Raw genomic sequence first — 26,085 nt, forward strand, 5'->3', positions numbered from 1 at the left:
TTTCCATATCAATCATGTACAAAAGTTATATATTACTCGAATCTGCATTTGGGGGGTTGTTTTGGGGAATTTTACTACAGATCATACTTGTATACTTATCCATATACCTGTCTATCTATTTATTTAGAAGCATAACGCATTTCCATCTAGGGATATCTAATGGAACATTTACCCACCCAACAATTCATTCTTTTCACCCTTACTTGTCTGTAACGAGATTAGCCTACCACAGTTCATCAAACCGAAGCCGTCCCCGGATTCTCTTTCTCCACGCTTGGCTCCCCCAGATTTTCATTCCATTCCCCACCCCCATCCCTTCCCATCCCACGGGGAATGAGACCGGCCTAATGTTGGGTACTGCATCAATTGGGCTCATCTCCGATGGAATTATAGAATACAAGAGAAATGAATTTGTCAAGGGCCTGCGTAATAAGCGGGCAGGGCGTAAATGCGTCATATGAAAGAACACGCGACGACTTATTCCCCACGGAGCATGTTCCAAGGAGGTCAGCGAGTCTATGGGAGGCGGAACAGGACAGGATAGGGGAGTGTCAACTGTCTGTGGCGTAACGGCAAAGCTCTTTTATTGACCTGGCTATTCTCGCGAGTGGGAATCGGTACAGCCAACTCGTCTGTAATGTTTAAGCTCTCTGGTCTACGACATCTGCTTTGAGCATATCAATATGCATTTTCCTAAACTTGCTCTCCCCTAACATATTCGTTGTGAGCGTCCCATGTTTCGTCCACGGTCCGTCAGCACATGGTTTCTTCACTACCATTGGCTTCCTTATCACCCAAATGGCTTGAACTAGTCGATCATTCTACCATCACTCTGGGAACACTTTTTGACAACGCATCAAGGCAAGGTACGTAGCGGCCTCGCTTTGCAGATCTTGCTCAAACACCAGCTATCATCCAGCCATGTCTTAGATCCCAGTCCAGCCATCTGAATGTGACAGTTCTGCGTCTGCAGACTCGTCGAGATTGTTGTCAAAGGGTCCTTCACCTTGCAGTAGTACTCTTTGTTGGGCTTAGATCTCTCGAAGCTGTCACATTCTCAAGACTAGCTCTGCACATGTTCCTGAGTACAGCACAAGTCCATCAATTAAGGTAGGGAAGAACGCCGAAGGATGATATTTCATGACATCATTCTCTATGTGAATTGCAAAACATTATACACCACTATTCATGCAGCCACCGTCGATGTATCAGCAGCTCAGACAAGCATGCATACGTATTTCGCGGAGAAGGTCAAAGCACAACCGACTTGGCTTTTGTCACTTCTATCATATGTGATGTCCGTGGTATCATTGACAAAGTCGGTGTGACGAACGCGTGTAAGCGCTGGGACTGGAACTTTTTTGTACAAATACTATCATGACGAATAGATGGTTACCGACCCAGGTAAGGTGTCTCAAGCTCTTGCTGTTCCGGTCGTGTAGGTACCTGCAAGAAGCATATTAACTTCATCAATGGTCGATCATAATACTCCCAGCCGCGAACAACTGGACCACCAGCAGCTACTCGACAAGAGAAGAAAGAAAGTCATAGCGCATTATTATCACGCAAACCTTCGAAAGGAATCACTCGTCGCTTCATACGCGACAAAAACCTCACGATAGTTCAACTCCTGGTTTACAGGAGTCAACACATCTCCATTATGCTTACAGACAAAAGCTACCCCTTGCACAATACATACAATGATACAATAAATGCCAATACTGTTTTTCATACAATTCCATATGCCTACATCCTAATTCGTGTTCTCATTGTCGCTTGGTCTAAAGAAAAGGACGGCCGCCTCATCTAGACGATCAAAAAACGAAGCGCGCGCGCATCAGTTGAAGAATGGTAGGTAGTCATCAAATGATTTCAGTCTATCGAGCCGACGATGCGCAGCTCTCGAGGGGCATCGACAGATGGATGGTACAGAAAAAAACAAAAAATGATAGCAGAGCGACCGCCCTGTAACTTTAGACAAATGGCATCCAACTCCAGAGTTCAAAAAACTCCTCCCCTTTGAAAAGTTTCTCCTTTTTTTCTCTTTTGTGATCGTGACGTAGTAACCGCGCAAGCATTGTCAAAACACCCAACGCATAGTTCTCTGTCTTGCTCCTCCGCTTCTGCCGCTGCCGGTTACCTGCCCGCTGGCCTTGAACTAGCCATCTCACCATATCGTCCACGATGCTTCGTAGTGTCGTATGCTTGAAGCACGCGTGTTTGACTCTCGTCTGCTTGCGAGAAGGCATATCCACGTTGCTTGCGCATACGTTGCACTTGTCGTACCTTTCGAATTGCCTTTTGGAATTGCTCCATTCTGGGATATGTTAGCGTCGAACATTCTAAATCAAGAAAAGCAATAAAGCGTACCTGGGTCTATAATCTTGGATGTTGTATTTCTGGATTTCCTGAATGTGGTGGTATGTTTGTGGGCGGTACATGCGCTTGACATACTTCCATACGAAGTCACGTAACAAACACATAATGGCAAGGCAAACCGTTTGAAGCCAGAAGACAGGGCTCTCGTAGATCCTGGGAATGGTACCTTGGAACTCCATTGAGACACCAGCCATGGGTGCGACAATACCGTAGACAGCGGTCATGAGATACCAGATAGCCATGCTTCCGGGAATAGCGATAACATGGTATTTTGTCCAGTTGTTTGTGACCAAAGCTGCCTTTCCGAGGACAGTAAGGAGAGTAGCACCGTAGAGTGCCGTACCCCAGACCCAATGACCAGCGATCTTGCCATCTCCCTGGATAAGATCACCATACCAGAAAAGTTGGCCCCAGATGTAGAGCACGATGGAATGGTAGATAGCGTTGGCAATCCACTCTAGGAAGACTTTCAGTCTGAAGAAGTAGTTTTGCTGGCCCATCATGTAGAGCTGAGGATAACGATCCAGGAGACGAGCCGAGATGAACTGATCCAGAATACCGAGTGCCAGAGGAGGCAGAACCGTGTAGAAGACGTTGTAGAAAGACAGTGTCCATGATTCGTAGATAACTTGACCGGAGAAAACGTTTTGGAACGTGTACTATGCAATGTTAGCAAAACGTGTTTGGCGCATTCAATATCCATGTTATACTTACCCAGAATTGTGTCATGTACAGCGCAATGTTCTTGTAGAAAGAAAACAGAATTGTCTTTGTGACACGCTGATAACTCCATGCGCCGTGAACCAGTAATAGCTTTCGCAAGAATCTGAACTGAGCGATGGCCACATCAGCACTTCGTGCTGCCTGGAGACCTTCTTCACCACTGATACCAATGCCAATGTGAGCTGCTTGAATCATAGAAACGTCGTTTGCTCCGTCGCCAATAGCGAGAAGAATAGACTCCTTCTGATACTTCTTGACCAACTTAACAACAAGAGCCTTCTGAAGAGGAGACACACGACAGCAGATGACAGCTTTGCACATGATGGCCAGGTCCAGGAACATCTTTTCCAAATCCTTCTCAAGCGCGAATGTCAGAGATTTTCCGTCGATAATCAGGGCCAGTGTCTCCGTCTCGATGGTACCGTCTCCTTGTGTTCTGATAGCATCGATTTTCTTTTGGAGATTGTCCCGTGTAGCGGCAGCCGTCTCCTCGTTGACTATCAAAAGCATCATATCCTCGCTGAGAAGCTTGCAACTCATACCGATGTTGATGGCAGTCTCTTGTCGATCTCCAGTAAGAACCCAGACCTTGATGTTAGCCTGCTGCAAAGTGTGAATTGTCTCAGGAACACCATCTTGAAGACGATCCTCAATGGCAGTAGCGCCAAGCAGGAAAAAGTCCTTCTCGATGATTTCCGAAGCCTTGTCTACTTCATCAGCACGGTTACCGCCAACGGTCATCTGAGCAGTATCGTAAATCTTGTACCATTCCTGAAACTCGTTTTCCGGGACTTCTCGCATAGCCAAACACAATGTCCGCAGACCCTCAGAAGCATACTCCTCAAGATGTCGAAGCGTGACTTCGACGTGAGGGTTGTGTTCATTGAGACGCTCCAGAATAACAGTATCGGCACCCTTGCAGTAACATCGAATCTTGCCATCGGGACATCGGTAGATAGTTGACATTCGCTTTCTCGTTGAGTTGAATTCGCAAACAGCAAGAAGTTCGTACTCGAGTTCCTGGCCGTTAGCATCGATGATGACCGATTTAGGCTTTCGAGCAGTGAACTTGTAGCCGAGATCTAGGGCGCCAGCGACCAAAGCACCTTCATCAGGAGAAGCAGCTTGGTACTTGATACCACCCTTCTCGTCCATCTCCGGAATAACAGTATGGCACGTCGAGAGCAGTGCCAAGAAATGGTCAATCGCGGGGGCGGTTTCGTGTCCGTTGGCCAGGTTAGACTTGAGGGCCTTGTAATCGAAAAGTCCAACTTCGACTCCGTCAATCATGGTTGGTCGACGATCTTCGGGTACATCTTCAGAGTATTGGATTCCAGCAATTGAACACTGCTTGAACTCCATCTGGTTGCAAGTGAGGGTTCCAGTCTTGTCCGAGAAAACATATTCAACCATTCCCAGCTCTTCTACCAAACTTGAAGTTCGGCAAGTAGCAGGTGTATCGTTTTTATCATAGTACATATCAAGGTCGTCGTTGATCAGGATAGCGTGCCAATATTTCACCATCTCAACGGTGACAAAGAGAGAGATGGGAACCAGAGCCGAAAACAGAACCCAGTATGTGACCATATCTTTGAGAAACGTCTGAGTGATTTGTCCGGCGGTGTTTGTAGGATCCAGGTAAAGATATGAAAGAGCATTTCCTTCGACCTTTCGCTGGATCAAGTCTCCCACAGTACACACGATACTCAGAACCAACAGAATGCCTACCAGCAAGAGGACAAGCCAATTGAGTTTTCTTTCGACCTTGGTACGCTTGATGGGAGCCGCAGTAGCGTTTCGCATAAGCTTGGTTTCGTGACCGGTAAACACTACAACGCCATGAACCCAGGGGGTGTTTCGTAATGTAGCACCTCTGAGAAGTAGTTGTTCTGGGTTAAGCGCATATTCCTTCTCGCCGCCTCCCATCTGCATGGTCAAGGTTGCCTCGTATGTGTAAAGACTGCTGTTGGGTTGTTCAGACTTGATACGTCCGCCCAACCTGCTGAGCTCATTTGGAGAAACCATAGACGAAGTTTCCGGAATCGCTTGCTTGATCTTGAGGTTAGTCTCGCCATCCAGATTCGCAGTTTCGATATAACAGAGACCTTCGGGTTCGGAACTAGCCAGAAGAACCAAATCAGCAGGAAAAGGCTCCTCCGATTCAACCCTGATGATGTCTCCAATGGCCACATTAATCCATTTGGTTTCCTCGAAATTGGATCCTCGAAGTACACGTGCTTTGGAGGTGTTGAGAGCGTTATCGGCTTGCTTTCTGCGATAATCCTCGACCAATTCTTTACCAGCAGAGATGATCAGGACTACAGTGAGAGGTGCAATGGTTGTATACGGGTTGGTGGGTGACAGATTGGGGATCTGCTGAAGCGCGGCAGTGAACAAGAAGAAGATGTTGGCGAATTTGGAGAATTGTTCGTAGAGGAATTTCGGTAAGAAGGATGCAATGTTGTACTTGGCAGTCGAGATATGGTTGTCGACATATTTGTTGGCGGCATTTGCGGGTGGATTGTTGAGATATATGACTCTTGGGCCAAGGGTTGAGGGGTCTGGTTTCGATGATCCAAACCCAAACTTGAAATTGCCCATGTCGAATCTACCCTTTTGGCCCTGCTGCGAAGGTAGCTGAGATTGTCCTCCAACAGAATCCCCTCGATCATGGCCGGGCTGCGTCAAAGGCAAGTCCATCTCCGAATAACCTTGGCCCATGCCTAACCTGTTCTTAACTTTGCCTATAAACCCTCCACCCATACTCAAGACGCTGTTTCGGTTCCGCGCACCGTTCATACCCAAGCCCGGTGTACGTTCGTCAACCCTTGCGCCTCCATCGTTGTGGTAGTACGAATCGCCTTCTGCAGGGTAGTCGTCGAAATCGTCAGCATAACGCTGGTAGTTGCCAAGTTCGGAAGTTTGGCTATATTGTCTGTTGAGGTAAGGATTGGAGCCTGGGCCAGATCCAGGGACACCCAAAGCGCCGGGGGGGTGCTGGGTTGAGGCACGATTCGCGTCTCGAGCGCCGACAAAGTCATCGTAGGATACTGAAGTTCTTCCGGGTGGGGGGTCTTGGTTTTGTTCATGGAAGCGCATCAGGTCGTCGTCGTTTAGGTTTGAGCGTTGGCCGCCACCGTAGACGGGCTGTTCATTGTCGAGATCGAGCAAAAGGTCGTCGCGATTATCCGAGTGTCCGGTATTGAAACCTCCTCCAGGCGGTCGCCCAGCCATGGCGGCGGGTATTTGAGTGTCAGACTATCGATTCGCAAAAGGCGATTGCCTGCATAAGGATTCGATAGGGCGAGGTTGCGCGATGAGAGATTCGGTTGGTTAATTGAAGAAAGTCTAATGGAACTGTAGAGCAGGTGATGTGGGATGCAAATGCTGTCGATGCGATGAGGTCGGGCGATGTGGGAGGACAAAATGCCAAGCAGAGTAACAAGCTGACGGCAATGAAAGGACCGTGTCGTTAAGTCGTTAATTCTTAGCGGCCAAACCAAACCAGACCAGAGACCCAGGACAGGGACAGGACAGGCAGGGGAGGTAAGGTAAGCACTGTAAGAGCAATGTCTCTGAATCCTTCCTCCTCTTGTGGCTGGGCTGAGTTGCTGGGAATGAAAGCCGTGACGACCGGATTGCGGATTGCACATGCACAGCCTCCTTTCCTTTTAGTTAGACGACTACTACCACCTTGGAGCTGCGCAGCGCAAGCTTCCTGGAAGAGGAATAGACCGTGCGATACGACGTTAAACGAGGCTCAAAGAAGTTGAATGTGGCCAGCTTGTCGTCATTGATTGGCTAGACGACAGCTTAAGCTGGATGTGTCAATGACCGAATGTTGATATGTTGAAGCTGACAAACTAAGAAAAGAGATGAATTGCCTGTCAAAGAGCAGTGCAGTACAGTATAATACAGTATCCATAAATTGGTGATGATGGATGGATTGGGCGGCTGGCTCTTTCGTGTTGGGTGAGATTTAGGATCTATCCACAGTGCTAAATGACCCCAGTGCAAATGCTCGTTCAGGGGATGGATAATAGGAGTCTTGCTTATTCTATTATCGATCACCCTGTCAATTCCATCTACACTCGCTACTCGCTCGCCTTGCGTTGACGCATTGTTTTATTCTGCCCTAAAATGTCAAAGGGTCTTTTCGGCTAAAGCTCCACGTCCGCTTAGCAACTCTAGTCGCCATGTTGTTTCTATTCATGGCCGCTCATCTGGGCTGAGTTGCAGATAAATGGCCACCAGCCAAACAAGCCACAGTAACAAAGAAGGTATGGGGAAAGCTATCCAAGTATACGTCCATCCAATTTCTGGGCATAATCTACTTTCGGGCCGCTGCCAGTCATTTCAGGGTACATCCGCAGGGGAGATTCTTCATCCCCAAGCCCCTTACACGTCGTCAGCACCCCCGACAGATCCAGTAAGTTAAACTAACCGATGGATATCTCCACTGTAAAACAAACGCGTACGTCCGTTTCAACGATTGAAAGTCGCTGCTCTTGTTTAATTTGTTCTTTGCGATACCCACATCTACGGGCAAGTAATTTTACGGTTTCGGGCCCTGTCAATTACATGTGAACGGTTAATCGGCAGCTCTCACCAGATCCAGCTCACCTACAAGACCGTTGAATTGTGCATGAAGTCTGCACAGTTTCCAAGAGTATCATAGACAAACCCAACAAATCAAATTATTACTGCTTCATACTGGTTTCTAGATTGTTTCTCTTTACACCCTAGAGTTTGGACTTTAAGTTTTGTTGTATTCCATGGACAAAGATCCTACGACTATTCGACTACCCTGCACTCGTTTCTTAGTGTTTCTTTCTGTCTTAATATTAAAGTCGAACTGTATTAAAATCGTCATACACAACACAGAGTACCAATTGACTCTATTCTCGAATACAACCAATCATCACGTGACAAATGAAACATTAATGGACTGTTTCCTCCGATATGGCTCACTCATGGCAGTCTATAGCCACTGGAAAAGATCCAGGTTAGTTGTGTACGTTGTAATAAATGGTGATTTCTTTCTTTGTCATTCAAATATGAGATATATATCCAACACAAATTCTGCTCACAGAGATGCCTTAGCTTTCAAGGCACCATCCAAAACGCCGTCAAGCCATTTTGTGACATGCTGGTTCACAGCGTCAGAAGCCTGCCACAAAGCCCAGTGCGAAGCCTTGACTTCAGCCCGAGATAGATTCTCAAAGCTTGCATCCATGCCCTGCGACATGGAGGGAGGCAGAGCAGAGTCGTCGCTCGCGGTGATCATCATGGCAGGCATCTTGAACTTGTTGCCGCCCTTCTTGGCGATCTCCACGTCGTCGCGGTAGTTGAGCTCTTGCGTGCGGTAGTAGTTAAGAGGGCCGCGCAGCTCGGGGGATGGGTGCAAGCAGTACTGCTCGACGTAAAAGTCGAGGTCCTCCTTGCTGATGAGAGGCGAGGGGCCCAGCTCGGCCAGGTGGTCAAACAGGACACCCTCCTTGGAGGAGAATCCGAGCTCTCCGTTGGGAGAACGTCCGCCGTACATGGCATTCAGGAACTGTCGCACCTTCTCCTTGCCTTGGAGTTTGGACTCAACATCTGGACCCTTGAACTGCAGCTGGTAGCTAAAGTTGAGAAGGTGACCGCTTGCGATAATGGCTTCGAGAGGGAGGAAGGTTTCTCTGGGCTGCATGTAGGGTGTGCAGACACTGAAGACGCACTTGATCAACTCAGGGTACCAGGTAGAGACCTTCCAGACGATCATGCCACCCCAATCGTGGCCACCGAGAACGATCTGTCCGTCCTCGCCGACATACTTGCGAGCCAGCTCGTTGATGTCTGCAGAGAGGCTCTTGTATGTGTACTCCTCGAGGGACTCTGGGGCATCAGTGCCTGCGTATCCCACCATATCAGGGACAATGACTCGGAATCCCAGAGACATGAAGTAGGGAACTTGGTAGCGCCAGCCAAAACCAAGATCCGGGAAACCATGGATGAGAACCATGGTTTCTAGAGGGGTACCCTCAGGTTCACCGACAATGTACTTGTAGGTTTTGCCCCGAATCTGGGCCTTCTCGTGCTTGACACGAGTGTCATTTGGCACAAGCTTATCGGGAGCCATTTTTTGTAAATTGAAGGAGAGCTTCCTCTCTTTTGAAATGATAACAGCTATTGAAGATGTTAGTCGATTGTCGTCAGGGAACCAGGGCTGGAAATAAAGTTCCACGGCCATAGTGGGGGTGATGCATCGAGCTATGAGGGTTACATCATGTTTGAGCACTTACGTTTCTTGTGTCAAGTCGTTACATACAAGTTTCACCAAGTATATGTGCAAGAAGAATGAATGCTTTATAATGAAGAGAATCGCAAGTTTCGAGTGGCTTGGAGACTGCTTGCATTATATACCTGTGCCACCGAGTCCACGGTACGTGCGTAGGTAGGTTCATCCACTCATTGCTCCCGTCGTCTACGTAAATCCCGACGGCAAATTTAGACTAGAAACCGAGGCACGTACGGGAGGACTTCCTAATTTAGGATAATGGAGACGTCAATCGCGGCTAGAAAACACAGCTTATCCTGCTCATGATATCTGCCGTGGAACCTTGTCAACAAAACATACGCTCGCTTTCGGATTGTTACATAACGTAGTGTAGATAGATAGTGGATTTTTGGTGGAAGCCTCGGAGCGGTCTGCTTGGATGGCGGGAGGTGACGAATTGTTCGTCAATAGGTATACGGCGCAGCTTTCAAGTAATACAGTGATAGGGTATCAGATAGAACTAAAGCTTATTGACTTCAAGTCAACAATAATAACAGTTCCCATACAGCACCTTTGTTAACGCCAACCCCGCTTTTCCTGATTATAAAGCTGTACAAAATGATAACGAGGCTCAAATTTCATTCTCAGCCATCATGACCAGGTAGAAACAGCTCTACACACTCCAGCCACGCAGATATCGTGATATCGCAAGGCAGCGTTCAATAAATCACCATGTCCTCATCAGCTTCTTCCAACACATCTGCTGCCTCATCATGGTGGTCAGCTTCATGACCCGTCTCCTGAGTTCTTCCTGCATGTTCTGTGCCATTCGTAGTCTTATAGCCATGAACCATTTCTTCGTCCGAGGGCGCCATCGTTTCTGCTCGTACTGAAGATCGCCAGTCTTGATCTGTCTGTCGTTCTTTTCTTTCGTTGAAAGCCTCCACTTCCTGTTCTACTGTAGCTTTCGCGTGCCGTATTTGCTCGTCTATCGCATCCTCCTGCGCTTCTGTGAGTTTCCGAGGGAGATAATACTTTGTCTCATTAGCATAAGCCCCATGATAAATAAATGCTAGTTTGACTTACGATCTGTGGTTGAGATTTCGTCCGTAGGTATCGAGCCACCGCAAGCATTTTAGTATGCTTGTTTCGCATCTATAACATCGTCAGCTCTAGTCCGCCAGAATCCCTAAGTTTCTGGCTTGGCCAACTTACAGCTTCCTCGTCAAACACATTCTGTTCGCCTTTCCGAGCCTCCATGACTCTGGCTCTCTTTTCTGCCCGTAGCTTGTCATCTTCGAAACTCTGTTTGTGCATTCGTTCCTGCTGTCTTCGCTCTATCTCCAAGCGTCTCTTCTGCGTCGAACCGCCACTCGTCTGGCTCAAAGTACTCAAAAGTCCACCGAACAAGCGTTTGCCGCGCTTCTTCTCTTCCTGAGTCGCGACTTTTCGGCGATCAACATCCACGCCTTTAGAGCCGCCATAGGAACTGCGGCGCTCCTGTGACGAGCCCCTCCTTGGTCGTTCGTTCGTGGCTTCACGAAAGTAGTCGTCATGTCTCATGCGTTTTGATGAATAGCTGTCTACATCTTCGAAAGCCTTCCTCTTTGGGATCTCTCTGTCTGAGACATTTTGAGATGCTAAGCCGTCATTGTTCCCGGGGCTTAGTTTCATGTCATCCGCGGCGCGGAATCTATGATCAAGTTAGTAAGACATAGCTAACAAGGGAAAAACAATTCGTACGCATTTTCTGTGGTCATTTCGACAATAGCCAAAGTTTGCTGCGATGAATGGGTGGTATGTAATGTAATATGACATCTGCCGTGCCGCAGAATAAATCGTGAAAGTTAAGAGGTCTAAGATGTCTCTTGATGCTTGTCAAGGCTTAGGAAAGCGGTATTGATGAGAATTGTGGGGTTAGTTTTTGCCATGCAGCCAATTGTGTGACCTTGCATAGCCGGGTGAGCTCTGTTGGAGTTGAGGTAGACGCTAGGATTCGAGGTTAACATGACTGATTTATTTGGCGGGCTTTCACGATTTACAAAATCTAATATTGACTTTATGGAACTGATTTATGTTATTGTGTACCTATTGAAACTCGAATAGAAGTACTATAAGTATCAAATTAACAAAGTTATGAGCAGCTTCGGGCAAAGAAACTCACTCCTACTCGCTACAAGAAACATACCATGAAAGATAAAAGAGTTCATTTTTTTTTTAAAGGAGCAGGAGGGTTACCACTCGAGCCCTACTGCTCCCTTAAATGTTTTTGTATTTATTTTAACTCTCTATTATTATCCTCCTTCTTGATATGAAGACTCGATAGATATCTACCTACCTATGTAGGGAGTTAAATGTAAAGGTATAGCTGTGGTGTCCCACTTATATGATTGGCCTGCCATCCTGTCGCCCCTCGAAGCTGTCGGAACGCTACGGCAAGGCTGAGAAATCCCCAGTGCTAAACTCGCCAACATTTATCACAAGTTTCTGACTTCAACTTCCACAACACACCTTTCGATATCGCGCATCTCGCATAGAACATCACCTTTGTTAGATCTTGCGCTTATCGTCATCATGTCTCGCCATCATCCGTGAGTCTCCCAAATTCCTCCATTCACAATGAGCAGCCCAACTAACCTCTGCACGCAGCGATCTTGTTATGTGTCGCAAGCAGGCTGGCATCGCCATCGGCCGTCTCTGCGACAAGTGCGATGGAAAGTGCCCAGTCTGCGATTCCTACGTTCGACCTACGACCCTTGTGCGAATTTGCGACGAGTGCAGCTTCGGAAACTACCAGAACAAGTGTGTTGTATGCGGCGGTGAGGGTATCTCAGACGCCTTCTACTGTTTCGAATGCACGCGTCTTGAAAAGGATCGCGATGGATGCCCCAAGATTATAAACCTGGGAAGTTCAAGAACAGATGTAAGTAACTCAAATTCTTTTCCTGCCAACAAGATGCTGACTTTCGTCCCTCCAGTTATTCTACCAAAAGAAAACGAATCGGACAACGCAATATTAGCAGAGCTGAGGCCTGGGCTGGGCCGTGGATTGAGGTGTTTCGTGCTTGGAAGTACATCTTCAAATCTGGCATCATGGGTGTTTTGGGCGCAAATTAGGTTGTGAAAAAACTCTGGTTTTTTGGATTGAGCGACAGCTATCTAGTAATTACAATGCTGACCAGCTTTGTTCCTTATTCAACTTGTGTAAAATTTAACTTGAAGACACCTTGGCTGAAAAACGACAAAGAAACAAAAGTTCAACCCAAAGACTCCTCGTAACGCATAATATGCTAAATAATACAGTCAAGAATGTAAATCATATGTAGCTGACCTTGACCCCCATTCCTGCTGTGCCCTTGACTTTGGCCCAGAAGACGGAGAGTATCCGCCTCACTCGCGCGCGCAGATTGGCATTGCCAAACATAAGAAGCAAACCCATAATAAACGCCATAAACTTGACCAGAAGCATGGGGTTCGCATTGAGCGAAGCACCCAATTTCTCGATCACAACACCCAAGCGTGAAATAACCATGGATGCGCGTGATGCCAGAGTTGGAGCGCGAGAGACTGCTTTGCCGCTTGCTTTGGATCCCGTTTGGCTTGTGCTTCGTGCCTTTGACAGCCTGGACTGTTTTGATGATGATGACAAAGTCCTACCCTTCCGAGGTCGAGTTGATCCGTTATGACTAGCAGTGTCGTCGACTCCATAGTCAACCTCACTCCCTTCGGGCTTTGCACTCTCTTCTTCTGCTTGTTTTGCCTTTTCCTCCTCTTCTCGCTTTGCGCGCTCCTCCTCTAGTCGTTTTCTTTCCTTCTCCTCATTCTCTGCGCGCAACCTCTTTGCCTCTTCGATTTCTTTCTGCAGTTCATCTTCTTGTCGTTGTCGCTCCTCATTCTCTAATTTTTCTTGCTCTTGCTGCTCATCGTGGAGACTCTGTAATGCTTGCAGAAAGGCCTCACGGCGCTCTTCGTCCAAGACGGAACTAACACTAATAAATTCACGAGCATAGTCCCATTCGTTGTTGCGCAAAAGTACGTGTAGTGTGTACAACTCAAGGATCTTGACCCGAGCATTGAGATCTCTGGGCGTGTTGGCGCCGCTCGCTCCTTTGGCTGGAGATCGATAACGATTTGTGATGGGCGATGCCGATTCAGCAAGCCGACCAGCAACGTCAAGGTTAGGGGTGTTCGAGGCAGCTAGATATGCCTCCAACTTATGTTGATTTAATTTTTGGTCACGGGCATGTGCCAACAATATCGTCGCGCTGGCCGAGTTAGTATGAGTCTTGGAGCTACACGTCGAAGAAACTTACAGGTTGATTACCACATCTGAATCGACGTCACCCTCAACACCGTGGTATCCGTTCGCGACAATTTCATCCCAAATTTCTCCATCACGGACCTTGGTGCACAGGGCTCTCCATTCCTGGTTCCCGAATGCATCCTTGCCCTCCTCGGGCTCTAACTCGACAATACCATTGAGAATGGTAAGATACAGGCTCCATACTTTAATTCGAGTCGTTCTTGACGCACGCGCGACTGGCGCAGGCTCGCCATCGTCGATATGATCGGGTGGAGTAATCAGTGGCAGTAAAGTCGTTAGAGCCTCGGGCAATCGACGCGTAAGAAATAAAGTTGAAGCTTGACGGTACGACTTTGATATTTGAGAAGGATGGCGCGTTGATGGAGAAGCCGCCAGAGAGGATATGGAGGTTGTGAGGAGGTTGTTGGACAGTCCGACAGGCGCATTTGACATTGCGGTCGGACCGTAGCCGGAGTGTTGTCCGTTGAAAGACATGACTATAGCTAGATGTATACAATGGATTTAGTGGCTAGTATAGAAGCCGGCGAGGCAATTGTCGATCGAATACGAAAGTTTGCGACGTTTACTCAAGATGGGTTGGCAGTCGAGGAGGCGGTATGTAGAAGACAGGGAATAAGAAATGAACAGACGAGGATGAGGCGAGCGGAACAGATCTATCTAGTTCACCCCAGATTCATGATTGAGAGGATGGATACGTAAAGAATAAAAGAAAAATACGGGGAAACCTAAACAAAAGGAACAAGAACAAAACTCGGGACTCACGCGTCAGGTTCAAGGCCGAATTCAGTTAAGAAGGCCGTGACATGTGAGGTGAGGTGGTTTTTGGTTTGTATGTAGGAACAACAACTGGAAAGCTGAGCTGGAGCTGGCTGAGCCAACCAAAGATGACAAAAGGTCCCAGTATTTTAGCCTCGGCAGGTCCAGGTGGGGGACCGTGCTTGGTTGCTGTTTCCCCGGGCCAGTTATCGCTCACTGAGCCGACAACGGCGGAATCGTGACCGAGGTTGACAGCTCACTGTAATATCCACTGATTAAATACGTGCAGTGTCTTATTTGGTTGTTTGTTGGTCAAGACACTGACATCAGTTGTTTTTAACCAGCACTTACATGTTCAAGAAAGTGGATTAATGCTGCAAACTCATCACCGTTTATTCAGTTGCCTTTCTTGGCTCGTCAGTTGTTATCACCGCTTCTTTGTATTATGGCCCAAACTCGGTGTTCTCATTTCCCACTAATCCAATGACCTACGTAGGCTCGGCAAAGTTATCCCCATCTGACAAGCATATGCTTCATTATGGCAAATTGGTCCGGGCTGCACTAAAGGAATGTAAACACAATAAAGGCAGGTTTCAACTAGCACAAATGACAATTAATGCAATATGATCATTTGACAAGAATTGATCATACCTGAAGACGACAATCAATACTCATTTCAATGCTTACACGTGATCGGACTATACGGGTTTCTTACCTATCAATGAACCTAGTTCATCCGCAATATTGGTATTGCACATTTATCCCAAGACAATTCCAAATGATCGACAGTGGATAAGTCAAGAGAAGGACAAAACGAATCCAATCGGAAGGTTCCTGGCACAAACATGTTCTTGTGTTGAAGACGTGATCCATGCAACACCAAGATCGCCCACGTCAAAAACAATTCTAAACAAGGCACCCAAGGTAAGCCAATGGCAATACAATTAAATCAACTCTAAATAAACTAGACAATGTCTGCTCCAATTGGCATATTTGTCTATAATAAAAAACAAATCCATGGTATCACAAACGCCGTGTCAAAATGAACTCCCCTATTGTACAACCATTCCATGTATGTTCTGAATCATTTCCTACGTGTTGACCGTGTCGACCTCCTCACCGGCGTTTTCTCTTGGCTTACTTCCTTGATTTCTTCTCGTGGAGCAATGATGCTGTCTTCATGCTGAAGGATTGACTCATCCGCCCCATTCAGTTGGTCCTGGCGGATCCAGCCCGCTTCGACAGCAAAGCACACCACGTCTGCAGCACAACCGAAGCAGGGCACGTCCTCTCCCGCATCTGGGTTGAGATACTCCCAAAGCTCTTCCGTTTCGTCCTTGAAGCGTGCCAGCTCTGTTTTGTCGCCCTTGAAATGGCTGGTAATATATTCGTAGAGGTATGCTAGCCAAAGCACATTTGTATATGGTGCGTAGGCATCCCATGATAATGGCCCATCGATGCCCTTCGCATAAGGCGTATCATGGGCGTCTGGCGGTAAACATGTGCGGTCCGCGCGGAGAAGGAAAGACCTCATTTGGCGGTAAACCTTGCATTGGTCTGCATGTGTGCTGGTGAAAAGGCTAAGGTCTCTTTCAAGATCAAAAGCTACTGGCACCGCCTCGTCAATTGAAAGGTCCTCACCGCGAGAAAGGCCGTAGTCTAGAATGGTGATATCCAGACCGGAGTAACCAAAGAATCCTGCTGAAGGAGGGTCCATCTTTCGAGGTGGCTTAACTTGGCGGATACATAAATTACCCTCGTGAAGGTCACGATGCTAATCGTGTTAGTGATAGTTCTGTACAAAAGAGATTTTGATCAAGACTCACCTCAAACATAACAAGATCCTCAGCTCTTGCCAAGGCAATAGCCTGTAAGAAAAAGATGTCCCAAAGTTGACTTTCGCTAGTCAACTTCCAATCTTCCAACGATGTTCCAGCATCGCCAAGCTCGACCACCAAGAATCGTGTGTCATCCAAGTATCTGCTTGGAGAGGGATAAAACTGAGCCCGGCCTGGATCTTGACGCTTCATCTTCTTCTGAAATGATTGATGCGTCTCGAGAAGCTGTTTGGTCGTTTTACCCTGAACAACATATCGCTCTTTATAAACGACAAATCCTGGAATATCCGCCAACCATTCCGAAATTTGCAGCTCGCCTTTAATGTCCTCCTCGGGATGCGGTTCTTCATCGACTAACCCGGATTTAACTTGTGCTTTGGTTTGGGGCTTGATGGGAGATGGGAGACGGATAACCTTGATGATGCTTGTTCCGCGGTCGTTGGTAACGCGGTACACTTCAGCATATGAAGCTTCAGCGATTTTCTCAATCTTATCTCCAGGAAGGCAAACATCGTCCCAGGTGAGTGTGCGCAGTTGTGGTTTGTGTACAGCCTCCTCCTCAGCTATCTGGGCCTGGACTAGTCTTGAAAATTCAAACTCATCATCTTCCTCTGTTGGTGGATTTGAGGGGACTGGTTCTTCGAGCTCGGGTTCGGCCTTTTCAGGCTCAGGGGTATGCTCCTTCTCAGAGGCTGTGGCGTCCTTGTCCTCCTTAACCTCTGCAATCTCAATTGGTGCCTCTGGAACAGATTCTGTAACCTTTTTCAATGATCGTGCTTTATTTTTGGTAGTCGTCTTTTCTTCGATATTTATTGCTGATATTTTCTCTGTGATAAGAGAGATGGAATCCTCCTTGGCGGTTTGGTCTCCTTTTGGTGGTAGTCGTACCGGACTTTGAGGCAGCTCAGCGAACAGGCGCTCTGCTTTAGAGCGCTTTGCTTGCTTGCCATATTTCCTAACTGTTGTGGTCCGTGACATTGTAACTCGTCCAAAAATTGTTATCTTGTGATAATTATTTGAGAGTCGGTTCAGTTTTCATGGGTTGATTTGTATTGAAGATTCGGTTGACGGGGTAACGAGCCCACCCTGAACCTGGGGCCATCCGTGCTTGTCCGTGGTGTGAGACACTGGGTTTCTAGAACGTTTCTATTATTGAGTGACGTTTACTACTAAACGAGGCTGTTGTTGATATAATGGTTGACGAATTGTTTCCTGAACACCAAAAAATGGACGAGTTGGTCTTTCAATCAGCAAACGTACATTGATGGCCTAGGTAGGTACCTCTTAAAAGTTGATTGTCCCCTGTAGCAGAAGCTGTCACTTGACCACGCCCTGTAACTCGCTCGCTACGATTTACTAAGTTTAAAGCTATTGAAGCGAAAATCACGTCAACTGTCAAATACACATAGTAGAATTATAGTCTATATATACAAAACATGTCCATAGTCCAACATCAGCTCCAACATCAAAGCTCCTTGTAAGTGGTTGACTTAAATTCAGATGCCTCTTCCAGCTTAGCTGCAGGATCCAGATGCCATCAAACAGACAGCTTGTCTCCACCTTTGCCAAGCTAAGCTCTCCGCATTGAATCCCCCATTCTTTTGCCTCTCGTGGCCTTTCCTTTCCTTTCTTCTTTAACCTCCCCTCCGACCTTGTCTCCCTCCCCATTGAACCATTGGCAAAATGGCCTCTTTCTTCAAGAACGCATTTGGAGGCGAAAAGGCCCCCGAGGCCGCGAGCCCAGACTCGGGTAAGTAAAAACCCCAATTGGTTCTCTTTCAATTGCGCAATATTGCGACGCGCAAAGAGGGGGGACGTCACAGCACTATGTCACTATCATGACTTGACTTGACTAACACGCGACCTCTTATACAGACTTCGCCGACTTTGCCGAAGCTCCCAGTCCAGCTCCTGAGGTCGGAACCCAGGATGCGACAGTTGGAAGTGCCGCTGCCGCTGCCACTCAGGCTCCCTACACCAAGTGGTACAACGTCCATGAGCGTCACTCCATCTCCGAGTTCAGGATGGAGGGCCTCATCCTCCTCGTCTCAAGTTTCATCTTCTTGTTCCACATGATCGGCGCTCGTCGTAACCGCTCTAGAGCCAAGGGCTGGATGCGTGCTCACGCTCCCATTATCCAGAAGGAGTACGCTCTCGTCGGCTTCGGTGGTGTTCCCACAGTGAACAACGAGAATCTCAACACCGACACCCTCATCAAGGAGAAGTCCCTCTTTGAATTCGCTACCTACGCTACCGGCCGCCAAAACACGGCTTTCACCGATGTCAAGCTCACTCTGACCAAGAAGTTCAATCCCATTGTCAACTGCTTCGAGCACCTCGCCGGCTTCTTCGTCGAGTCTGTTGCCGCACCCAAGGATGTCGCTGAGGTCCTGACCTACCCCTTCGATGGCAAGGAGAGTCTCACTGTTCCCTCTATTCCCGGTGCTGAGGTTCGCAAGGACAACAAGAGCACCTACGATGGTTTCGTTTGGGGTATCGTCCACAAGGATGTCATGCGCCGAGTCCGTGACGAGCGATACGACGTTTCTCTCACTTTCACCAAGGATCATCCCAAGCTTCCTGTTTGGCTCACCGTCATGAGCGAGAGCGCCGAGATCACCGACACCCTTCTTACCCCTGAACTCATTGCTGCTGTTGAAGCCGCTGGTGACAATTTCGAGTACCTGATCATCTCCGACCAGCCTGTCGACAAGCCTCTTACTCTTGAGGAGACCACTCCTCGCAAGCGACTCTTCCTCAAGTACTCTCTTCCTTCCGGCGAAAACTACGATACCCTCTTGCCCCTCTTCTCGCACTACCTCCAGCTCCCTGACCTCCTTGTCAAGGTTGCCCACTTCCGCCCCGAAGTCACCAAGAAGGTCCGCACCATTCGTGACCACGCCATTAACGAAATCAAGAAGACTGCCGAGAGCCAGCGACAAGAAGAGCTTGCCCTTGAGAAGGAGAAGACCCGCAAGGCTAAGCGTGATGCTGAGCTCAAGGGTCTTGACGCCAAGGCTCAGAAGCGATACCTCGAGAAGGAGAGGGAGAAGGAGATGCGCAAGAGCCAAAAGCGACAGACTCAGCGAGCTTAAAGCCGCTGTTGGGAATTTAATATGTGTAAGGATATATCGGAGGGCAAATAGTGGGAATCTGCAATGCCATGGTTGTATAGTGTAGGAGCGAGGATCTGTATTAGTAGTTATTAACAGCCTAATTCCTTATGATGCCTGTTTCAATGCCCTAATGAGCCTTTAATTTATTTATTGGATCATGTCCCTGCTTTTGCAATGTTCTGATGGTATATTGGCGTGCCTAGGCTACTAAGTATAACTGATAAATAACAATATTATAATATCCATAACTTTTGTTATAGTTTTGAGCACCGAAACGTGCTATGCTAACGTATTTTCTTGTTCTTTGGATGATTGATGCCTTGTTGCCCGCTAAGCAAGGGTTTCAGCCCATTCAAACGTTGTTCTGTTGCACCAGGATGTAGCCTATGTCAGGTGCTCTGGCTCTTGAGCCCCTTTTTACATCCCAAGATTGTCAAAATGACTATAGATATTCCGGGAACAAATTGCACGGTTCCACACCTAATATTGAAGCAACCGAATATCGGGGTATATCTCCCACTGCGCTTCCATCTCTTTCAACTGCACACCAGAGGAATCGACAAGCTCAGAGATTCGAAAGCGATTATCCTCGGATTTGCCAGATATAATAAAACTGACTGCTGTCCAATTTCCATGACACCAGTCTTGCTATCCTGACAGGGAAATGCACTTCAAACCCTGTAGTTTCGATAATGAAGGGATTCTCTCATCTGAACCCTCTGCAAAATCCAGCACTCTTGCAGAGCTGCAATGGCCTTGGATGGATCCAAAGGATTGTGCATCTTGAAATTTGAATCTCAACCTTTCAACAAGATATTGCGCCTTTAGAGCAAGCCAAAATGGTTGGCTATGTCCTCCCCGTTCTTTCTGCAATGTGAGCCGTAAGGGATAACCAGACGCTCATGGCCCCATCCACATGCCTCCATTAGCTGTGCCACCCATGTTTTCAGGGCTTGGTCCAAACCCGTATCCAAACAGGGTCGAAAACTCATCCATCACTTGAGGCACGGACGGGAAATTCGCATCCATGCCCACAAATGGACTCGCAGCATGCATAGCCGGCATACCAGGTCGTGCAGTGTTGCCCATGCTGCCTCTCCAGAAGGTATTTGGGTTTTGCGGTAACGGCATCGAGCTCTCAGGTGATTCTTCTGGCCTGAAATCTTGGACAGGCCCATCGTTCTTCCATAACAACTCCCACTTTTTGAATCGCGAGTAATCAGTCTCCCGGCCAGACGAGTCCATGGTGGCGTCAAGTCTTGATATAGCACGCTCGAAAACTTCGATAAGGGATGCTTCAGATCTGGCTGACTCTCCACCTGCCGACATCTCCTTTATCATTGCCATGCCAGTGCGCAGAGCGTCACGCAACCGGTCTGTTTTCCTTTGTAAGCATTGAGTAATGATGACAAGTAGGGCAGCACGGCAAGAACTGAATTCTGTATACGAGGCGCGCGCAAGACCAATGGTGCTCTGAAGCAGATGGCAGGTATCGATGATAGTCAAGGCGGCTTCGACGCAGTCGGCTACTAGGATCGAGCGAGGATTTGACTTGTGCGGAGTGTTAGGGCGTTGGCTGTTAGAGTCGGCGGGTGAACTCGAAGTGCTCCCGTTACCGCGGACGACTTCGCGAGGTAAGATGAATGGTCGCCCAGCATACATCCGCAAAAGGCAATACTCCAGTTTGAGATGTGTATCTGCTCGCGAAATCGGGTTCTGAGGATTCACCTCGTCACGGTATGCAGTCTCGGGAAGGGAGTCCCACCACTTTCGAAGCTCCTCTTTCATGTCGATCACTCGCTGCAGACCCTCATTCATCCCATGCTTCTGTGAGGTTCGAAGCACCGAACTGTGTCAATAGTTAGCTTCTGGAGTGTCAATGGCTCATTATAGAACAATGACATACATCTCATGTGCGATTTTCCCAAGGGCTTGGTTCAATCGCAGGGTTGCGAGCATGTGTGCAACATTAGTGGCATTTGATGGCATGATGTCTGGTCGATCCACAGGCATATCTGCATCCACGTCCTTGCTTTGGATAGATAGTGGCCGTCCGTGGTAAATACCAACTCGCCTGTCGAGCAATTAGTCTTGAAATATTAAATGACTGCCATATGCACATACTTCTCCGTGGTATAGGCTGTCCACCACACACGATTCCTCGTTTCGCGAACGTAAGGATCAAGACCCTCAGCAGGCCATTTCCTGTGCATGCCATTCTGGATAGCAAGTTTCACTGCAAGATTGAGGTAGATATATGACAGCCCTGACGCGTCAAGCGGTAAGGTGTAGATACCAATAAGCAGAATAGCTTGAACACTTTCCAGTGACGCTACTGTGATGGCATCGGGAACAAGTTTACAGGCTTGCTGGTAGAACATCACACCAATTGTGTCCTCAGAGAATGGGCTCGAGTCATTAGACTTTCCGTGTGCATCTCTACCGGTGACTGAATCCAGGTAGGCGTACTGAGTACCAATAGCGAAGATGATCCATATCATGCAGAGAGTCCCGACTTCGCGTCGAGAAAAGGTACCAGGATTTTGGTAGATAAGATCGATCTGTTCGGTGAGCCACCCACGTTCAACGTAAAAATAGTTCGTTTCGGCATGCTTGTAGAATGCTTGAACCAGAAAATCGGCAACATATCGAGGTGGCAAAGCAGAAAGTGATGCTTGTGTGTTGTTGGCCGACTGAAGTTCTTCAGCACGGTAATATTCTTTGAAACTGAGAGGACCCGGTGCATCCTAAGAATGATTAACTTGAGTTGTTTTGATAGGCAAGGTAGGAGTCATACGTGGCGCTCTGGGACACATTGCTCAATCCACTGCTTTATTCGCATTGAGAAGTTCCAATGAGAGAACTCGCCTGAGTAGTCTGCCAATTGGATTAGCAATGCGACATCTCACCAAGTACAGTAAGACTTACGTGTAGTGTTATTGTCCAGGGGCTGCACGGTGTAGTTCTCGTCATCTGCTCCTAGATATTCGGAGCTTGGAGAATCCATGATCGGGGCCTGTCGTTGAAATTGAGACGCATCAAAAGTTTTGTTATCGATTGCCGTAGCCATGGCTTTTAGCGATTCTGAGTCTAGAGTAACGTTGCCAGCATAATGTGTGATGACCTTTTCCATGCAAGAGATGCGCTGGAGAAGCTCAGAGTTGCTTGCACCATTTCGATTCCTACACATACCCAAGTCAGTAACCGTGAAGATTTCAAAGTACTGGGGGACAGCTCCATGACTTACTTCCCAGAGCCATCGCCACCTTCACCATCTCGAGCAGTCGGGCCCAGAAACTCGCATTGTCGACGCAGGCGCGTGCACCTTCGGCATGGTACGCCACCGTCACATTTCTCCTTCTGACGTCGGCAGCCGTCGCAACTATTGACCAGTAAAGTCAGTAAAGGGCGGCCAGGGATTTGTTATAAAAATATGTAGATAGGTGACAGATATGAGCTTGGCTGAGCACATCCAAGGTTCGAGGTCGAGAAGAAGACATCTAAGCACTGCCTTCTTGACTTGGAACTTGGGCGCGCAATGGGATGGACATTTGCGCATGCGATGGGAACGTACGCTCGAAGGGCTCGTTTGCGCTCTCTTTCGGCTTGGCGCTGCCTATTCTTCTGCAGGTTTTGTTGTTGCTGGTCCATTTCCCGTCACAATGAGATGCGCCAGGTACAGTAGCGCGGGGCCGATTTCGAGTTGCGACTGGCGGAGCTGAAGGAATCCCGGGACCTCGAGCGACGGGAGGCCCGTAGATCCCAGCAAAATGAGTCGGGAGCTTGGGGTTGAGGCGCGGCGGCAAAAGAGCGACGTATGACGGAATTCGAAGGGTCGGTGGTAATTGGAGTTGATGGTTTAAGTTGAGCGGATCGAAGTGGTTTTACGGCCCACGGACAGGTAAAGGTAGATCAAGGCTAGGCTCAGTAGCTGGAGGCTTTGGAAGCGAATGGTTCCATCCAGGACCCTTGTGAGTGGATGCGCAACTCGGCGTAGTGTAGTGTAGCGCAGCACAGTGACTGGACGTTGGCCAATGCAATTGGTAAGAGCCAGCTTTCCAGAAGCAACTCTTGCAAGCAGGAAGGGGTTCAGATTGATTGATGGTGTCAGACTCGGTGGATTTTCTGTGCTTTCTCTTTACTTCTTTTTTCTCTTTGAGCTTCGACACAAAGGCGGATATTCTGGGCACCCGGTAAAGTAACGAACAGCACCGTTATGGTAGAATTGGCCGGAACAAGATCGTCTTGTTGATTGAAACGGGTAAAGTTCGAGTGAGTGAGAGACAGGAGGAATAAAGACAGGTACAGTGGAAGGAAGCCATAGAAAGACACGCGGGGAGTAACCTATAAACTAGCGCCCCGCCAGGACTAGTCCAGTTAGCGGAACCGCAGGATTGGATTCACCTTGTGTTTGATGTCTGTGAGTGAGCCAAGGTTGAATGGAGGATATGCAGTTGTTGGAGTGAAATTAACGTGATGCTGGTATAATGTAGATGCCGAAATGTGATTGAGTTGAGGCCACGGCATGGAATTGTCCTCAATATAGATAGTAGGTACCATCAACAATTGAGCTGAGAGCTTGCAGGCTGATCTTTAGGGAGCTGGGAGTAGCGCTAATAAACTATGCAAGGTCACACTGCACCAACCCTGGCCCTGTTAGAAGCTTGCAGTTGTTGATGTTGCTGCAAACCCAGCTGGAATAAGCTGGTTGGTGCGGGAGGTCAATCGGTTGCAGAGATGAAGAGACATGGTTTTGCTTTGTTTCACTCAAAATGGGAGAAAGGAAGGGTCGAGACTTCGGCTTCTTCAGGATGCAATGCTCTGTACCTTGTCATGCGCTTGAATGCGGTTGGCTGTCGATCCCGACAGAGTGATACAGTAGTGCTAGTGAGATAGTAGACAGGCGTCTTTCAAGGATCATTTCAAGCTCTCTCTTTCTGAGGCGGAGCGGAGCGGGGCGGAGATTATAATATCACCAAGTTATTGGTCTTGAGAGGTTTCTGAGACAAATTCTCAAATCGTAAGATGTCAACCAAATCCTTGCGTCAAAAGAAAAGCCGATTTGTCTTGGCTCTCGATCAGCCGAGCCCACTATGTTTTCGGTATAAACGAATGATACTGCACGTTTCAAACCTGGGGGAGATGCTACATGGAACAGACAAGGGTCTTGTTATCTGAGCTACCGAGTCAGTTAACTTAACAACACTATGATCGCTACTTTTCTACGTAGTTCTATAACTTACAGGCATAGATAGAGATATATAACCAATCATACTAATGAGGAGACATCAAAGGGACCGCCTACAATGTTCTACCCAACTTGGCTTCGCACGATGCTGTACATATCTCAACTCACAGACCACCAACGCCTCACTTTACTTAGGAGATGCATGTCAGAGCGACAAGGAAATATTTACAGACCATATCCTGGCATTTGCGGGGTTTAGCACTAATCGAGCATTGAGCACGGTACTCGTTCAATATGCAAGATCTCACAGACTCATTATGGGTAGGATGCTATACTATTGCTCATTATGCATGTCTGATTACTGCCCAAGCTCCAGAACGAATTGGTCAGATTTTGGGTAATTATACTTACTAACATAACTAGGTCTTACACTCACGGCTCTAGTCTTGTTGTCTCTTCAGTTTTCCAGTGTGGTCATGGGGTTTGTCGGTTCCGAGCAGGGGCATCGGCAGTTCTGGATCGTCACCTCTATGCAGAATATGTCGTCTATCAACGGCACGAAACACGCCGACATATACTCCGAATTACAACAAACTGACAATCTCTTCGGCAATCCGAGCGCCATCATCTCGGACCCGACAATGACTGCTCGCTCCTAACGACTGTCAATGGCTCGCATAACTCTTCAGCTGCACATCCACCACATCTTTTCTCGTGGCTGTTACTCAAACACCAACGCTTCTCTTACAAGTTCCTTTCCAAAAAGTGATCAAAGGTCCGCAGCCAATAAAATGAGCCCGTCACCCTAGCGAAGGAGCTGACGTCCGGAGCTAAGGAAAAAGGAATCTGAATCTGGAGATTGCATCTTGCGTGCGGTGCAGGCAGCATCAGTTTCGTAACCAACATCTGGTTGGTGCTCTCACTCAGCCGACCAAATCCGACATGAATACTCCCTCTCTGCATTGTCCTTGGCATGTACACACATTGCTTCTGCCGTGCATGCGCCGAACTATGGCTCTTAACAATGCAAGTCTCTAGCTTTTTACTTGCTACTGCAAGCCACAGCAAGTATCCCAGCCTGTATATCCCTGGTTCAGTGAAACGATGCAATAACACACCTTGTTCATCAGAGTCGGAGTATGTCTAGATCTCTTGTTGGCCTATGAGCTTGCTTTAGTAGCTTCAATGGCCCTCGTGTTGTAGTGTGATAGGCTAATAGATAGTCAGTATTAGAATCTTCGCTCGTGATGTTACAACATCCCGAGAACCAAGAACGTTGCCGAGCAAAACGCGGTGCATCGAATGTGGCTCAGATGTGCCAATCTGTTTCATCTTGCAGCTCGTTGTACGTCAATACGTTGGGCCTTTAACCTATGCCATGTAAAAGTTCAAATTAGGCCCATTGCTGCTGGTTAATCAAGCTTCACATGAGTTATAAGAAAAGTCAACTGAAGTAAATGGTAATTCTTTTTATCATTCCTCATATCCTAACAGTACTTCTT

General features: G+C 47.7%; 6 protein-coding genes across 6 annotated transcripts; 2 read left to right on the plus strand and 4 right to left on the minus strand.

Moving 5' to 3' along the window:
* Positions 1 to 1,934: 1,934 nt before the first annotated feature.
* EDB82DRAFT_212147 (uncharacterized protein) lies at positions 1,935 to 6,503 on the minus strand. Its single transcript, XM_025726634.2, has 3 exons — positions 3,094 to 6,503; positions 2,371 to 3,038; positions 1,935 to 2,317 (listed from the first exon to the last, which is right to left on the minus strand). Exons 1-3 carry the CDS (start codon positions 6,334 to 6,336, stop codon positions 2,137 to 2,139), a joined length of 4,092 nt encoding a protein of 1,363 aa, XP_025581181.1. The 5' UTR covers positions 6,337 to 6,503; the 3' UTR covers positions 1,935 to 2,136.
* A 1,563-nt stretch (positions 6,504 to 8,066) lies between these two features.
* Positions 8,067 to 14,610, minus strand: EDB82DRAFT_567651 (uncharacterized protein). The gene is made up of 9 exons (XM_065609856.1): positions 13,675 to 14,610; positions 12,693 to 13,626; positions 12,221 to 12,263; positions 12,007 to 12,190; positions 10,577 to 11,054; positions 10,448 to 10,516; positions 10,093 to 10,395; positions 9,387 to 9,448; positions 8,067 to 9,248 (listed from the first exon to the last, which is right to left on the minus strand). Exons 1-9 carry the CDS (start codon positions 14,157 to 14,159, stop codon positions 8,189 to 8,191), a joined length of 3,618 nt encoding a protein of 1,205 aa, XP_065463796.1. The 5' UTR covers positions 14,160 to 14,610; the 3' UTR covers positions 8,067 to 8,188.
* A 612-nt stretch (positions 14,611 to 15,222) lies between these two features.
* EDB82DRAFT_212265 (uncharacterized protein) lies at positions 15,223 to 17,280 on the minus strand. The gene is made up of 2 exons (XM_025726639.2): positions 16,268 to 17,280; positions 15,223 to 16,215 (listed from the first exon to the last, which is right to left on the minus strand). The coding sequence occupies exons 1-2, from the start codon at positions 17,255 to 17,257 to the stop codon at positions 15,526 to 15,528; spliced, it is 1,680 nt and encodes a 559-aa protein (XP_025581186.1). The 5' UTR covers positions 17,258 to 17,280; the 3' UTR covers positions 15,223 to 15,525.
* A 519-nt stretch (positions 17,281 to 17,799) lies between these two features.
* Positions 17,800 to 19,558, plus strand: EDB82DRAFT_503764 (uncharacterized protein). The gene is made up of 2 exons (XM_025726640.2): positions 17,800 to 18,029; positions 18,155 to 19,558. The coding sequence occupies exons 1-2, from the start codon at positions 17,963 to 17,965 to the stop codon at positions 19,372 to 19,374; spliced, it is 1,287 nt and encodes a 428-aa protein (XP_025581187.1). The 5' UTR covers positions 17,800 to 17,962; the 3' UTR covers positions 19,375 to 19,558.
* Positions 19,559 to 20,173: 615 nt separating this feature from the next.
* Positions 20,174 to 23,409, minus strand: EDB82DRAFT_212274 (fungal-specific transcription factor domain-containing protein). The gene is made up of 7 exons (XM_025726641.2): positions 22,970 to 23,409; positions 22,643 to 22,777; positions 22,324 to 22,577; positions 22,193 to 22,272; positions 21,520 to 22,142; positions 21,302 to 21,469; positions 20,174 to 21,244 (listed from the first exon to the last, which is right to left on the minus strand). The coding sequence occupies exons 1-7, from the start codon at positions 23,044 to 23,046 to the stop codon at positions 20,296 to 20,298; spliced, it is 2,286 nt and encodes a 761-aa protein (XP_025581188.1). The 5' UTR covers positions 23,047 to 23,409; the 3' UTR covers positions 20,174 to 20,295.
* A 1,183-nt stretch (positions 23,410 to 24,592) lies between these two features.
* Positions 24,593 to 25,285, plus strand: EDB82DRAFT_212375 (uncharacterized protein). The gene is made up of 2 exons (XM_065607226.1): positions 24,593 to 24,931; positions 25,007 to 25,285. Exons 1-2 carry the CDS (start codon positions 24,673 to 24,675, stop codon positions 25,240 to 25,242), a joined length of 495 nt encoding a protein of 164 aa, XP_065463797.1. The 5' UTR covers positions 24,593 to 24,672; the 3' UTR covers positions 25,243 to 25,285.
* The last annotated feature ends 800 nt before the right edge of the window (positions 25,286 to 26,085 follow it).

This window comes from Fusarium venenatum, assembly GCF_020744135.1.
Source record: "Fusarium venenatum strain MPI-CAGE-CH-0201 chromosome Unknown EDB82scaffold_3, whole genome shotgun sequence".
NCBI lineage: Eukaryota > Fungi > Ascomycota > Sordariomycetes > Hypocreales > Nectriaceae > Fusarium > Fusarium venenatum.

Bases quoted from the DNA above. Each gene is read 5' to 3' on its own strand.
- EDB82DRAFT_567651 (XM_065609856.1), bottom strand. From the start codon at position 14,159: ATGTCTTTCAACGGACAACACTCCGGCTACGGTCCGACCGCAATGTCA. The intron at 12,264-12,692 runs GTCAGCTACATA...TGAACTTCCCAG, and splicing joins CAGCAGGAATGGGGGTCAAG to GTTTATAATCTTGGGGCATC. The intron at 9,249-9,386 runs GTAAGTGCTCAA...TTCAAAAGAGAG, and splicing joins AACGACTTGACACAAGAAAC to GAAGCTCTCCTTCAATTTAC.
- EDB82DRAFT_212274 (XM_025726641.2), bottom strand. From the start codon at position 23,046: ATGGACCAGCAACAACAAAACCTGCAGAAGAATAGGCAGCGCCAAGCC. The intron at 22,143-22,192 runs GTATGACTCCTA...AATCATTCTTAG, and splicing joins AATGTGTCCCAGAGCGCCAC to GATGCACCGGGTCCTCTCAG. The intron at 21,470-21,519 runs GTATGTGCATAT...ATTGCTCGACAG, and splicing joins ACAGCCTATACCACGGAGAA to GCGAGTTGGTATTTACCACG.
- EDB82DRAFT_503764 (XM_025726640.2), top strand. From the start codon at position 17,963: ATGGCCTCTTTCTTCAAGAACGCATTTGGAGGCGAAAAGGCCCCCGAG. The intron at 18,030-18,154 runs GTAAGTAAAAAC...CCTCTTATACAG, and splicing joins GGCCGCGAGCCCAGACTCGG to ACTTCGCCGACTTTGCCGAA.
- EDB82DRAFT_212375 (XM_065607226.1), top strand. From the start codon at position 24,673: ATGAGGAGACATCAAAGGGACCGCCTACAATGTTCTACCCAACTTGGC. The intron at 24,932-25,006 runs GCATGTCTGATT...TAACATAACTAG, and splicing joins GCTATACTATTGCTCATTAT to GTCTTACACTCACGGCTCTA.
- EDB82DRAFT_212147 (XM_025726634.2), bottom strand. From the start codon at position 6,336: ATGGCTGGGCGACCGCCTGGAGGAGGTTTCAATACCGGACACTCGGAT. The intron at 3,039-3,093 runs GTAAGTATAACA...AACATTGCATAG, and splicing joins TGTACATGACACAATTCTGG to TACACGTTCCAAAACGTTTT. The intron at 2,318-2,370 runs GTACGCTTTATT...AACATATCCCAG, and splicing joins ATCCAAGATTATAGACCCAG to AATGGAGCAATTCCAAAAGG.
- EDB82DRAFT_212265 (XM_025726639.2), bottom strand. From the start codon at position 17,257: ATGTCACGGACCACAACAGTTAGGAAATATGGCAAGCAAGCAAAGCGC. The intron at 16,216-16,267 runs GTGAGTCTTGAT...TAACACGATTAG, and splicing joins AGGATCTTGTTATGTTTGAG to CATCGTGACCTTCACGAGGG.